A 15,736-nucleotide genomic window follows, 5' to 3' on the forward strand; every position below is an offset into this window, starting at 1 on the left:
TCAGAATCCTACTGTACTCCCGCAACAATTTTTATAGAGGTACTCTTCTGTTGCCGCACTTTCTTCTTGCGAGGCAACTTCCATATGCTGATTTTTTGTTTTGTAAGTTGGTCAAATTCATGGATCTATCGGCAGTTATGATCCGATCCAGAATGAAGGGACCATCTTCTATACGCTTCTTCCACGGGGCGCAGACATCCACACGCTGCTACATCTGTTCCGCTGTAAGCAGTATCCATGCGTACGATGTCATTTGATGTGCCCAAATGTGCAGTTAGCACTCTCACAGACATATGCTGTCTTCACGAATAAGTGCTGCAACAGTATTCACTAACGTGGACGGACGCATCTCTGTCCAGAATGCGAAAGTAAAGCGTTTGATTTGCGCCGATCTTTGAACAACTTGTGCCATAGGTACATTGTGGCTCTACTCAATATGTCTTGATCGGCATATGCCTGTTGAAACATTGCATATGTTTCCGCAGCACTTTTCCCTAAACACCAATAAAATTTTATGGCATGTCGCTGCTCATCTTGCATACTCATCGCCAAAAGTAATCTTATACACAAAAACTGGAGAGGTAAACGACACACGTTCTACGTAACTCAGCACAGCTAATAGCTGCTCACTAACATGGTTTACAAACATGACAACTTGTTATTGATACAGAATTAGTTATCCTATACGACGAGACTAGTGCCGAGACCTTAGGCAGTGTTGCCAAGCCAGGAAAATCTTTATCTCCCCTTCGCTGCGACAGTCTTTGTAGATAATGTTCTTTTATGATTGAACAATGTTTTCAAAATCAGATAGTCCGTAAAATGTTGAAACTTTTGCGCATGAGATGGCATTAATATACCAAATTTCAAGGTATATGAGTCGCAGTGGCTCAAGAATAACATCATTTGACAGCTAACAGTTCAAGGTATTCTCTGTTTTAGGTTATGAACATACTAGAACGGAAATGAAGTCCAACTTAATGTCGTATAGTGCAACGTTGCCATTGCTACTAATATTTTGTTACTGGTAGAAGTATTATGGTTTATGAAAAAAAAAAAAAAAAAAAAAAGAACCAAGCAATGGTGACATAATAATAATACCAATGCAACTGAGCCGTTTTCATTTAACAGGAGTTTTTAATGTTTTAACTATCGTTGAATACTTACCACAACATAGATATTTACCAACGTTGGTAAAATCGGCGTGAAAACTCAATGTCGGCTGAGAACTTCATACTGATAATAATTGATGCATAAGAAACGCGAGCATCTTGGATTCTGTATTTCTTACGATTTTGTAACAATATTCAATTCACAAAATTATGAGATCCAACTTATTCGCTGTCAACGTCAACACATGAGATTGAAAGCAAATATAAAGTTTGTAATCGTTATCAAATAGAGAGGAAGCAAAGGGTAGATGGTTCGAGACGGGTATCATGTTTCAAAGCAGGTTGAAGTACAACCTTAACCTCATTGTTGTTATAGACTGGCGATGAACAAGTTTATGTATATCAAGAAAAGATACTCGTGTTGAGGTCCAGTCACACATAATAGAAGGATCACGGGACCAATCAGGAAAGAAGTCGAATTGAAAGCGTTTCGTAGATTTGAAGTTAAAACGTTTCTTTTCTGCACCGAGGCTACATAAGATGTGAGATCTGAGCAACATGAACTTTACAAGGAATCAAATCCAAGTTTCCTAATAAAGGAACGGCAGATTTTTATATTTTGCATAAAGATATCCAAATTTTAGATTTTTGCAATAAATGTGTGAATCTAATTTCATATTTAACTTTGAATACCTAAAGAATCAGACGATATTATCAACACTATTAATACTCAAATGTTCATTTCTCTTAGTGTGAATGTTTCAAACTGATTGTCCTTATTTTTACTTACATTTGTGCAATGTTTTTTTTTTTTTTTCCCTCAAAACTTGAGTTAAGCTCGTACTTGCCAACAGATTCTTCGATAATGAAAACAGCTAGTTTCGAAACGACGACGACTACTGAACAAGGTAACACTCATCAAAGTCGAGTATTTAATATCCGTATTTTTTTTTTTTTTTTTTTTTTTTAACATGTCAGTTTATTCCTGTAGACGTTTATAATACTCTAGCTTCCTTGTACTCATTGTCAAAGAAAAATTAGGAAAATTTTTGCCACTTTTTGGTAAATCCAAAGCTGAATTCACATATCGAACATGTGTAGATTGCCAATTCTTCATGCCCAAATGTGTACATGGAAAGCGTATCTGAATACATCTTCATGAATTAAAATTCAAACCAAAAATATACGAAGGAGAACATTCTTGTAGTGTCAGCTTGTTGGATACTACTTGAAAATGAGTTATGAATAATTGAATCGGTACAAACAAACAAACAAACAAAAAAAAAAAAAAAGCATGCAGGTGATCTTGCCGCTGTCAACACGAAAACGTTTAGTTGTAGAAATCATATTGACATTTCATAGTCACAGATATACATCGTTGGTAATGTCACTTGCACATTTTGTGTTTCACCATGTAATGCGTCGCTCTTAGCAGCAGTTCTGGACGCTGAAAAATGTTCTTAAAATTCAAGATGTTTCGCCTGATTCGGAAGAGGCTCCAACCCTAACGGTACATAGGAAATAGTAAGTGGTATTGAGTCATGTTATGGTTCGATTTAACTGACACCTAAAATTTGCTATTAAGACTCTTCGTTAAGATTTTATATTATATATATATATATAGTGAATTACCTAAAACCAATGAACAGTATCAAAAATGTGGAAAGTGATCCAGATAATATGTACGTACAAACTGATAATAAATATAAATCTTTTCTTATAGATCAGAAACTTGTGTGTGCTTTTTATGATGTGATAAAAACTGTGATGCAGCCAAATTTATATACTATACTGAGGATCTTGAAAAAATTATTGGTTCATATAATATCGTTTTGAAGATACTGTCTGGCTCATTTTCTTTTTTGTATTCTTAATTGTCTAAGTTATTCACTATTGAAATAAATAGTGAGGACGAGCTTAGGTAGGGAGAACCGTAATGTATTTTCATTGCTTCCTCAAGGTATTCAAATAGATCTCAGTATACCACCTGAGTAATTAATACCGAGTGATAGCCACCAGAAGAAGAATGTCCAACAATGACTGAGATTTAAATCCTTAAAAGGACTTTAAAAATTGGTTAAATTTCCACTAAACCTATTCTTATATACTACAAACTTGGGTACGCTTTTTATATGATAATTGTTGGGCATGCTGAGGATCTTGAAAACAATAATCTATATATATAAAAGAGAACGCACAAATCCTTTGTTCCCTCATCACGCTAATACGGCTGAACCAATTTCTTTTATTTTTGGGGGGTTATTAGGATTTGGACCCTAGATGGTTTTTATCATATCACTTTAATTTTTAATTACCAGTGTCTTGAGATAATTGACCATTCAAGTGTCCATAACGTACAAATCCTTTGTTAGTTCATCATAGGTAAAAATAAACGTATTTATATGCAACCCGCATGACCGTGTCACTCGGCGGGTTAACATAAATGACAGGCGATATAATGTTAACATTTACTGCAATCTACTATGGTTTTTATCATATCACTTGAAAGCGAAAAAGTAAAAATTATCTAAGTAACAAAGTTTATTGCGTTCCGGGGTGACCGCAGCGAAGCGGGGCGGGTTAACATAAATGACAGGCGATATAATGTTAACATTTACTGCAATCTTCTATGGTTTTTATCATATCACTTGAAAGCGAAAAAGTAAAAATTATCTAAGTAACAAAGTTTATTGCGTTCCGGGGTGACCGCAGCGAAGCGGGGTGAACGCTGCTAGTTAGTTCATATAATATAGTTTTGCAGGTACTATTTGGCACTTTTTTTTTTTTTGTATTCTTAATTGTATAAGTTATTCAATAAAATTAAAAAAAAAAGTGAGGATAAGCTTCGGGAAGAGCAGTAATGTATTTTCACTTCTTCCATGGGGGTATTCAAATAGATCTGAGTAATTAACACGGAGTGATAACTACCAGAGACTGCAATAACAACTAGGATTTAAATCTTTAAAAGGGTTTAAAAAAAATGTAAATTTTTCCATTATTTACTATTTGCAAAGTATGTATTATATTATGCAGAGTTTTTTTTTTTTTTTTTTAATTTTTCTATCAAAATCGTCTCAAAAACTTACGGTCCTACTATTATTCGAGGTCGTATATTCACGCCAATACGGTAAGCTCTAGAAATCAATGAAATATATTTTCTTTTCCGTCTCTGTGGTATGGTTATACAAACACGTTGTATTACACACACGAATTGAACAAATTACTTTTCATTCCTCGATACTAAACACTTCTTTCCGGGCTTCCTTCACAATACTTTTATTGGTCAATTAAGCAGACTACATGTGGCATGTAGTATAAACCTAAATTTTAACTTGTATACCAAAAATAGAACTGCACATATGTATAGATATATATATATAAAACAATATCTACAACTAGGTAAGGTTATGTGGTTCTTATTCTATTATTTTTATTATTATTATTGTTTCAGGTATAGGAATTCTTTTGTGGTGTGCTGATTAATGATATATCTGGACAACAACTACTAAGAGAAAAGATATTTATATTTATATTTATATATGTATAATAAGTGTTTGAAATTCCACATTGAAATGTGAAACAAAGATATATATATATATATATGACTGAACCAACACTGAGCATTCATAAAAAAGCAAAGAGCAACAATAAGTATCAATAGTGGCGGTTTCTTTGGCTATACTTTTTGTAGTAGTAGTGAAGAATACAAAATACAATACTTTTCACCTCTTTTTTTTTTTTTTTAATGCAAAACTCATTTTGTTTTAATTTAAAATAAAACAAAGGCGAAAAATTTGAATAATACTGTATTTTAATAGAACTGATTATTGCTCTTTGACTTTGAAAAAAAAAAGTTTCACTTTTCAGTATCCTGGCTCTTTCTACAACACTAAGTATACAAAAACGCGAACCTGTTTTACAGGTTCATTTGGTTTTCCTATATCAATTACAATATACATATAATTTTTTTTTTCATATAGATATACGAGAGAATCAAAATTAATGCGACAAGACGAAACGTTGTGTCTTAATCTTAAACTGGGCCCAGAGCAATCAATCTTTCATTCTTTTATTACTATTAATGATAGGAACTTCATGTGTTGAGGTAGAACACTCAGTGAATTATATTATATTATATATATATATATATATATATATATATATATATATATATATATATATATATATATATATATATATATATATATATATACACTGGGCCACAGTTTTTATTATTTTTTTTCGAGTAATTAATTTTTCTCACAACAACAGCCATAACTAAACTGGCGAGCAACTTCCAAAATAGATATATATGAGACAATTCGTTCATTTTTCCCCCATTCGTTTATCTAGGGTGTGTGTTTGGGTAAGGATATGCAGAGATCCCAGTTATTCTTTTATAGGTATGCGTAGAAAGAAATATAAGTATTTGTTTGGGCGCAAGTTTGCGTATGTGAGTATAAGTATGAAAAATAATAATAACAGAAAGAAATCTTTAATATACCGTAATTTTAGCAGTGTACTTTGTCTTTTTTTTTTTCTTTCTTTCTTAATGGTTCCCCAAGTATCAATCTACGTAGTAGTATCATATAAGATGTTATTTAATATATATGAAATTGAAATTTTGTTCTCTGATGATTTAATAGTTTATTACCATACACAATGTTGAATCCAAACTGATACAATTTGGGTGTGTGAATATCTATTTATTTATTGTTATTACGTGTTACTTTTTCATGTTGGTAAGCCATGAAAAAAATGGCATAATATATTCACCAATGATATATATATATATATTTTTAAATGTTCTTTTTATTTATTTTTTCTTCAAGTAAGATAACACATAGGGGGTACCAGTCTGTTGCAAATAATAAAACAAAAATTCACAATATGTTCTTTTTTCTTCTTTTTGAAACAATCACGTATTCGTGTTCACAATTAAAAAAAATACTCGTTCTCTGGAAACAATCTCACACTCACACATACAAAAAAATTGCATTCACACATGCTCGAACATACATTTAACACACAGATCTGATTTCACATGTCCTCAATGTCATGGGCCTTATGTAATAATTATAATAATAATTAATAATAATAATAATAATAATAATAATAGTATATACATTATAACACTTGTAATCATGGGGAAAAATAAATAAGATTGATATTAAACAAAAATTTCACCCATCCTTCTTCTAGCTACTGGTACAGTGAGTGAATGGCTACTTTTTTTTAAATGTATCTTAGTACAGTCTTTGCGAAAACTGGTGACAAAAAATATTTCATATGTATTTATATTTTATATATATATGAATAAAAACGCATTTGAGATACTAATTTCTGCTATTGTCACGTTAAATTCTTTCTCTCTCTTTGAGGTATACTGGCTACTGGAATACGCAAAAAATAAATTAAAAAATTAACATAATTACAATCAATCATTAATGAAATCAAAATATGAATCGAAAAAGTCGCATTAACACAATCATGCACTCTACGAAAAAAAAAAAGAAACGCAACTGAAAATCATAATTACAAAAGAATTCTTATAATAGACAAATAATTAAATACTTATCAGATGCCGAGCGGGAAAAAAAAGGAAACTGTACAGAAGGGAATAAAAAACGATGAAAACCGTATCTGAATAGTTAATTTAAAAAAATGTACATTATTCATATATTTTTTCACATGTTTGCAATTTTTATATATATATAATTGTATACTCTTCTTGCTAATTGCTACTTGGAGAGTCCAGCTCTTCACTGAAAGACACCGTAGTCTTATCTGAGTCATTGATACAATAAAATGAAATTGACCATGATAGAAGTGTTTTTTTTTTTTTTAAGAAAATGTACAAATAGTCTTTTCTTTTTCTTAACTCATGCTCAGGTATTTTATAAGGTTTTTTTCTTACCCCTACACAATAGTCTACAATAGCAGAACGCAGCAACATCTTCTGTAAGGCAGTGAACACATTTATATATATGTATGTATGTATTAGGTAATATTTATATTATATATAACGTCAGTTTAAATGTTTCATTCTTTAAGGCCCTTAATATGTATATTCACTCTTCAATTAGGAACTTTACCTGTGTATATGTCCTGTGAAACAAACAGAAGTATCGTAGTGTTTTGATGAATTCTTAATGAAAAGAATGAGAGAAAAATAATAAAGCTTGCTGACGGTCCACAATATGAATTTTTAAGGTACATTCCATCGTACTGTGGTTTAGTAAAAATAATAATAATAATATAATAATAATAAAATAAGCTGGAGCTTACTTTGTTGCAGGTAAGACGCAAGTATTAGTAACACAAGTAGCAACATAAAGCAAAATAGCGAGTATGTTAAGTTCTGTTAGAAACAGGTAAGAATGAAGTGCTTATTTATTTTAATCGAACATGCACTGCAAAATAGTAAAAAGCTTAAAAGCAAAAGCAAAACCCAAGCAGAGAAGCAAAACATGCGAAAAAATATTAGTGTTAAGCAATCAGCACACACAATCATTTGTATATCTATTTATTTATTTTTTTTAAACAAAATGTACTACTGATAGTATTGTTATAGTAATTCATAGTTTAACTCCACATAACAAGGAACAAAGTGTGGGGGGAAGTTATCTTGCCCTGCGAAAACACTGTACCATCACGCTTTAAAAAAAAATCTAAAAATATATATTTTTGTTTTGGTAGTTATTTTTCTTTTCTTTCTAAGGGTGAATTTGGTTGCCCTGAAGATAAGAAATGTAAAGTTTATATCATGTGTAAGACTACTTAGTATTTTCTAACGTAAACTGTTCCGTTGTTAAGGGAAATTTTGATTTGGTCTTACTGTTCCGTAATTAGAAAAGGGTGTAATTCGATTTTGAAAAGAAGATAAACCTATGAAGAAACATACGAAATAATGTAGTCCACTTTCCTTTTTTAAACTATATAATTGATAAGCCCCTGTTCATTCACCGAAGGTTTTTCTCCATATTCACATATTCACATGTGTATATATATACTTCTCGTAAATCATAAAATCATATAAATACTAAATATATGAATTCAATCATAAAAGTTAATAAAACAGAGTGAATGTATGTGTGTTGAACAGCTTAATATACTTTCTTCGAGATATATATATATAAATATGGAAAGAAAAGAAAAATAAAACATGAATTTTATTTTTTTTCAAAACATTTATCCAAAGAAAAATTATGCTTACAAGAAAGTGACGTAGCAGAAATTCGTAACTCTGATTCACAAAATATGTAACAAATCTTATAAGAAAAATCTACATGAGATGTAAATATTTTGTTTTCAAATTGAAAAAATGTTTCAGTATCTTTTCTATATATATATAAAATTATTCTTGTTTCTGAAACAAAACAAAGAAAAGAAAACAAAAAATACCCATGATATGATATCGTCATTTACAGCTGTATACTTTTTTTTTTTTAAATTATTATTTATATTTCATTTTCATGACAACAAATTCACTCTGCATAGCATGGGCAAGTTTTCAACAGCGGTGCAAATATAAAGAGGTAGTGTAGGTGATGGCAGTGCCCCTTGCACAATAAGTTATCTTTAAAGATATGAAATCTACTAGGAACCTTGAATCAGCATCATCATCACCCTCACACCTTCATTTACAAAAAGAACAACGAAAAAAATTAAATGTTATTCACATACGTACACTACAATATTATTTGGGCGAGGTTTCGTAATTTGTACGTTTATTTTATATATATATATATAGTAATAATAATAATATTATTATTATTATATTTGCTTATACTGTTACCACAGTCCAAGGATTTTCTGTGTATATATATTAATAATAATAATATATATATATACACTTGGCATTTGTCAGCTTTCCATTCAATTATTCTAGCAGAGAACCCAGAATAATTATTATAAAGTCATCACAACACTTCCAAAAGAACTAACACTGCTACTTAGGAATGATATACATTTTTAATAGTATATCTGATACTTGACAGCAGTGGTTTGATGGGCACTTGGTCACAATGGCTTTGAACAGCTAGGAACCAATTTATTGAATAAATCCTGTAGCATATTATAATTGTTTTCTATTTTTTTTTAAAATCTTTTCTTGTGCAATTTCTAGGGCAAGATAGTTTGTTGAATATATATTACATTAATCTATATATATATTTTCTTTTTTTCACTTTTTTTTAGTTTAGAAAGCCTTACTTTGTTTTATATAAGTATTTCTACCAAAAAAATGGCACCAACATTGAAGTTTTTTTTTTTGTAATTTTACTTTTTTTTTTAAAGCTTAACTTTTCTTAAAACTTATTTTTTTTAAAAATTTGTTTTCTAATATAAACACTTCTTCAAAAAATGAAAATGGAAAGGGCATAGCATTGAGGAACAGTTTCTTTTAAATATATATATATATATAGTGATAGTCATGTGTGCTTTGGTTAGTGTCCCAACTGAGCAGAGATCAGGAGTGATCCAAGCATATGTAATGCATTTAATTAATTCAACATTCGTTTTTTCTTCTTTTCAGACCTTTCTTTATGTGACGAAACGAAATGGTGCATTATACATTTATCAGGCAGTTCTATACGTATCAAAATCTACAACAACAAAAATACCGAAATTTACCAATTGAACTTACTAAGTTAGATCTCTAAGTTAGAGTTGACTTAACATACAAAACATTATTTCAACTTTTTTTTTATTATATTTTCTTACATCCCTGATATGATTAATAATTCTTTAAAACATCCACTAAGTTGCACCATATTATTATTATTATTATTTTCAAAATACCAAAATAACTTTCTATCCATCCACTGCTTGGATTCTCCATTCCTCTACCCTCCACACACCCCAGTATTGTTAAGATGTACACCAACAACGTACCTGGCACACTAAACTAATAATACAATTAATTAATTTCTTATTATAGAAAAGCATTCATAAACAGGAACCTTAGTAATGTTAGCTAAGATAGGAACCTTGAATACTGGGAAACGTACCTTCGCAGTATCTTGTGAAGCAATGCCTTTTATCTTTTTTGCTCTCTTAAAAATATAAAAACGTTTACTTTTAAGAGAACAAAAAATCGAACCACCTTTAAAAAAAAATTCTGATAGATGATGATTTTGTATGAAACACATTGGTATAAGTATGTATCGAATAGTGTTTCATTATGTCCAGTGCTTTTTAATTCTTTGGCAGTGCACTTCGCTTGCATCAGGTAGATATATACATAAACACACATTTTTTGTTAATGACAGGTCGTTAAAATTAATTGAGCACGCCTTTTCTTTATATTACCTAATGCCTTTTTTGTTTTGTTTTTCCAACGTCTCCCTTCAAACTGAGAATATTTTTTTTTAATTAATCCATAGACTGTATTACACAAATACACTGGACATTTTTTTTTTTTCAAATTAGAAGGACAATCATCATCATTATTATTATAATCAATTACCAAAAAGAAATTTTGTCAGTTTTTCTTTTAATGATTCGTAGCATCACTTCACCTTGCTCTAACTTCAGTACTTTTAACTTTTTTTTCAGCTTGCTCCAGTCCCAGAAGCAAAGAACAAGCTGGTGGAGTGCCTTCTTTTTCTTAATCGAGCCAAGAACAAATCAGGCACTCCGACGAGACAAGAGTTTGGTCACGGAGGGAACATTATGTTGCGAGGTCTTCAACATTATTTATTTTTTTAAATATTTTTTTTTCTTTGGGAGGGGGGACAGTAGTACGTAAATAGAATCCATCCATCCAACCTCGCAAATATATATATCTATATTATTTATATTTATATAATCTATATTTATTATTAGTATTAGTAGTATTAGTTTTTTTACTTCCCTCCGTACCTGACTCAAGGAAAAAAAAAACACACAATTTTACATATTGGACCCTAGCAATAGCTCTAAACAGAAACGTTTTCTGTGGAATATAACATGGCGTTTACAACCAGCGAAAAAGGACATATACACAAACAAAGCTAATGACGTCATGACTTCTCTATATGCCAAAAAATTACAGAAAAGCAGCGAGGTGTTTCGACAGCCAGCTCTGTTTACTTTTCTATACTCTTAATAATAATAATAATCATAATAATAATCATCATATATACAGTTAGCCCTAGTTATCAAAAAGGACACCTCCAACATACGAAAAACGACTTACTACTTATTTTTTTATACCATCATGTTATGCTTAATATCGTAGCAATAGTAATAGCAGCACATTTCCCATTATTATTATTATTATTAGTTTCTCAATTTTTCTTTACCAAGTTCATCGTACATTCTCTTTTTTATTATTATTATTTTGCAAATATACACAATGTAAAACGATTTTTTTCTTTCATAGGAATACATTTGATTTCAGCTGCGGTGCGGAACTTTAAAAGTGTGTAAGTGTGCACATATTGAGTCACCGAGCCGAAAAAAAAAAAAATGTTATAATTACAATCACACATACAAAAAATGTACACATTCTCTTACTCACACACACACACACACACACACACACGTCGCACAGGCATACAAGAACAGAAACTTACACACATGCATACTTCAATATATAACAACAAGATTACTACACATTTTTTTAAAAGTTTTTGTTGACGGGAGTAGAGAGGAGAGGGGGAAGCTTGTTTTTAGTTAGTTTTTTTAATATATTTATATCTTAAAATCTTCTGAGCACGACATCACAAATTTTTCTCAACATGCCTAGCTTGGCTGGCTGTTTCTATTTTTTTTTTTTTTTCGTTTCTTTCTTTCTGTCATATATATAAGTGTATGTATGAGTACAAGACTAAACACATATTCAAGACACACACACATCTACACTCAACAGACTATGATCCGAATTCACATTATCGTAATTCTTTTCTTAAACATAAGTTTCTGATTCTTATTTGTTTTTTTCTAAATTAATCAGTTCATAGGAATACTTAATTTCTTTCATTGTTAAAAGAAATAGGATGAGAGTTTTTTTTTTTTTTTTCAGTCAGAAAAGCCTATTGACCAGTGGCGGTGGTGGCAACTTCACAAGGGAGATCCAACTTTGGACTGCTCGTTTGGACGCTTGAAATGGTTTTGGAGGCAATGTTGGCATTCGAATCGGTGTTTTCAGCGGCCGCTTTGGCAAGTGCAGTGATTTGGTTCACCACGTCCTCCATCTCATCTGACAGACCAGTAGTTGGTGACTCGGAAGAAGGCGGTACTGCGAAAATACTGGTTGATGATGATGTTTGGACTGCTGCTGCAGATGGAACACTTGTTGATGATGGTCTTCCGGGAGGAGGTGGCGGTGGTAAAGTTGGACTAGGGGTGGGTTGCGTAAGTCGCAGGTGATGTTCGGTGTCGCAATGCATTTTGAACTCCACGAGTGACAACAAGGTCTCACAGCATGTCTTACATTCATATTGCACTTGCACCAGTCGGATGGTGCCTCTGGTATCAGCCGCTTTCCCTTGGTAGCAGACAACGCGCTGATGACCTAGCACAGCAGCTTCTGATGGAAAAGCGAGTTGGCACTTCTTGCAGACGAAGCCGGCCTCCTTGTCCACTTCTCGGCATAAAGGAAGGTCGCTCGGCCGGAGCAAATCAGATGCTTGTTTCGTATCTACCGAGACTCGCACCGTGGAGACCCCCGGTTCCCCGACCGCCGAGATCGCTGCAATTTCCTGCAACGCCGTCGCGGGGAGGTGGAGTAAAGCAAGGGGAGTTCCACTGCCACCTCCGAATCCTGACTCGAAAAGCACACTGCCTCTTCCTCCAGCTGCTGGAATGATAAAATAAAATAAAATAAAATAAATATGATATTGAAAATACAAATAACATTGATTAAAGTACAAAGTATTAATGAAAATATTTACTAAATTGGTACCATCCAGTTTTTAAAAGGGCATCTCTGTTAATTCGCCAGATATTCGCATTTTTCAAAACTGCCGAAAAACTAAAAGACACTCAGACTCTGAAGTTCATAATGGTCTATGGCTTTAGAGAGCATTACGGAACAAGTGTCGGTATGTAATTTGACTACACGCTGCCACTTATTGTATTTTGGTTATCCGTATCATTGAAAATTGCGGAAAACTAGCAAATCAACGAAGACGTCCTTTTATGGATACGTTCGAGTATTAACTCTGCAAAATGATTTTAAGACCAGGAGGAGGAAAAACATTAGGATTCTAGTCTATACCTTCTTAGTACAAAATACTATGAAATAAAGGGGTTATTTTGATTTGTTAGTCATGATTATCGAATGCCAACACTTTATATATATATATCAGTATTATTTTGTGAAGTACTGCGAAATTACTGCAATATTAAAGGGATGTGAAGAACACTTTCTACTTCCACTCTATATTTTATTCAACCTAATTATTTCTACTTGTAAATTCCCCCAGTAAATGGAAAATAACAAAAGTCTGTCCCATTCCTAAGTCTAATAATGGTAAAGATATTCAAAATTATAGGCCTGTATCAATATTGAGTACTTTTGCTAAAGTTTTTGAATCTATTATTTATAAACGGATTGAAAATCACATAAAACTATCAATTTCAGAATACCAGCATGGTTTCGTCCAGGGTAGATCGACAGTCACAAATCTCAGTGTTCTTAACAATTTTGTAGCAAGAACCCTAGATCAAGGTGGTCAAGTAGATATTATCTACACCGATTTTGCGAAAGCATTTGATAGAGTAAATCACAAGGTACTAATAGAGAAACTTCGTCAATTTAACTTCTCCGCAGAGTTAATTGGGCTGTTCGAATCGTATTTGAGAGACCGAAGGCAGTTCGTTGTATATAAGGGATACAAGTCAACCGAATACTTGCAACTATCTGGTGTTCCACAAGGGTCAAATTTGGGTCCACTACTATTTGTAATATTTATAAATGATCTTCCTAGATGTATAACGTATTCCCACAAATTGTTGTATGCCGATGATCTCAAACTTTTTAGATGTATAAATTCCATAAATGACTGTAATCAACTTCAACAAGACATAAATTCAGTGGTGCAATGGTGTCAAAGTAATTTTTTGAATGTAAATATTAGTAAATGTAAAATCATGAGTATTACAAAACGTAAAATACCAGTGCAATTTAAATATTCAATTAGTGAAACTCAACTACCCGTTGTAAGTACTGTCAATGATTTAGGAGTGATGTATGATACGAAATTTACATTTGAACCTCATATTGATAACATAATAAATGAAGCGAACAGAAATCTTGGGTTTATTCTAAGAATTAGTAGGGAGTTTCGTAAACCTGCTACACTTCATAAATTGTATCAAACTTACGTTCGATCCAAACTGGAATACGCGACGCTTGTATGGAACCCAGATACAAAAATTAACTCACTAAAAATAGAAAAAATCCAGTCCAAATTTCTTAGATATCTTGTATATAAGGAAACAAACATTTTCCCAAGAACTGAAAACACTAATTCATTAAATAGGAATTTTAAAACTCTAACCCTCAAACAAAGAAGAACGTTATCTGACATGATATTTTTGTACAAGGTACTTAATAATATGTTAGACTGCAACGAATTGCTTTCGAGCTTTCAAATAAGCGTTCCAGGCAGGAAAACACGTCCAGAAAACTATAACTTCTTTTATTGTGCAAAAGCAAGGACTAATATCCTAAATAAGTCGCCAACATGGAGGATTAGTGCAACCTACAACAGACTCTTAAAAATTACAAATAATATAGATATTTACGCTGATTGCCTCACAAGGTTTAAAAGGGAAATTGTAAATATATTATTTCATGAAAGATGAACACTGTAATTGGGTATAATACCTGTTGTGTTCTGTTTCAATAAATAAATAAATAAATAAATAAATAAATATTATTTTACAGTGTACGGTAAGCAACGTTTTTCTCCTAAGTAAAAAGTTTAAGCACATTCATAAATAAATACAAATATTTTTTCACTAGTACCTTCTAAAAGTTCCAAGCTAACAGTACATAAAACTCACTTTAAACATCTTAAAGATATGAAACCTGCGTAATTGTTTCGAGGCATTCTGCACCTCTTTTTCAGCATCTAAAGAAAACTTGTTTGCTACATAATGGCAAGGTGTATGACATTCTCTGATTGTCCATTTTCTAGAGTAAAAATAGTGGAATAAGTTTGAAGTACGATTGTTAAGATATCCTTTTCTTCCTAATTTATGGACAATGAAATTCTTTGTTCCCATAAATTAGCAAGAGAAAATTTTACTATCGAACTTGTCTATTCTACAGAATGGACAGAGAAGGTCATACATCATGCAAAGAAGTTTTTCTTTAGATATACCGAGAAAGAGTAGGGAGTGCCTCGAAATCATAGGCTATTACTAGATACGCATGTAATCTTATCAGTTAGTAATTGATTCAAAGCTATTTTCTTTCAACACCACATATATTGATGAAGTGCCACACTTAACTATATGAACTGGAGAAATGCAAATATGTAGTTGAACTCGGTTATACACCAAAATCGACACTTCGTCTACTGCAGTCAAATATGCAGTGGGACCAACTAATTTCTCATAAGACATGTACCGCCTTATGCAGAGTCGTTTTGGCATATGATTAGCGTCATACTAAAGGCCTGACAACT

The 15,736-nt window shown here is 31.9% G+C and overlaps 1 protein-coding gene across 9 annotated transcripts in view; it reads right to left on the reverse strand.

The window, feature by feature from the left end:
• Nucleotides 1-4,618: 4,618 nt before the first annotated feature.
• zfh2 (Zn finger homeodomain 2) overlaps nucleotides 4,619-15,736 on the reverse strand; it is a 617,436-nt gene continuing 606,318 nt past the window's right edge. For 6 of the 9 annotated variants that reach the window (XM_081745104.1, XM_081745105.1, XM_081745107.1 and 3 more), the window contains one exon: nucleotides 4,619-12,897. In XM_081745104.1, coding sequence (XP_081601230.1) covers nucleotides 12,131-12,897 — 767 coding nt within the window. In that variant the 3' untranslated portion in view covers nucleotides 4,619-12,130. The remainder of the gene's footprint in view (nucleotides 12,898-15,736) is intronic. The other 3 variants (XM_081745109.1, XM_081745112.1, XM_081745110.1) reach the window with 3 other exon arrangements.

This window comes from Thermobia domestica, chromosome 18 (genome assembly GCF_964235325.1).
Source record: "Thermobia domestica chromosome 18, izTheDome1.hap1.1, whole genome shotgun sequence".
Taxonomy (NCBI): Eukaryota; Metazoa; Arthropoda; class Insecta; order Zygentoma; family Lepismatidae; genus Thermobia; species Thermobia domestica.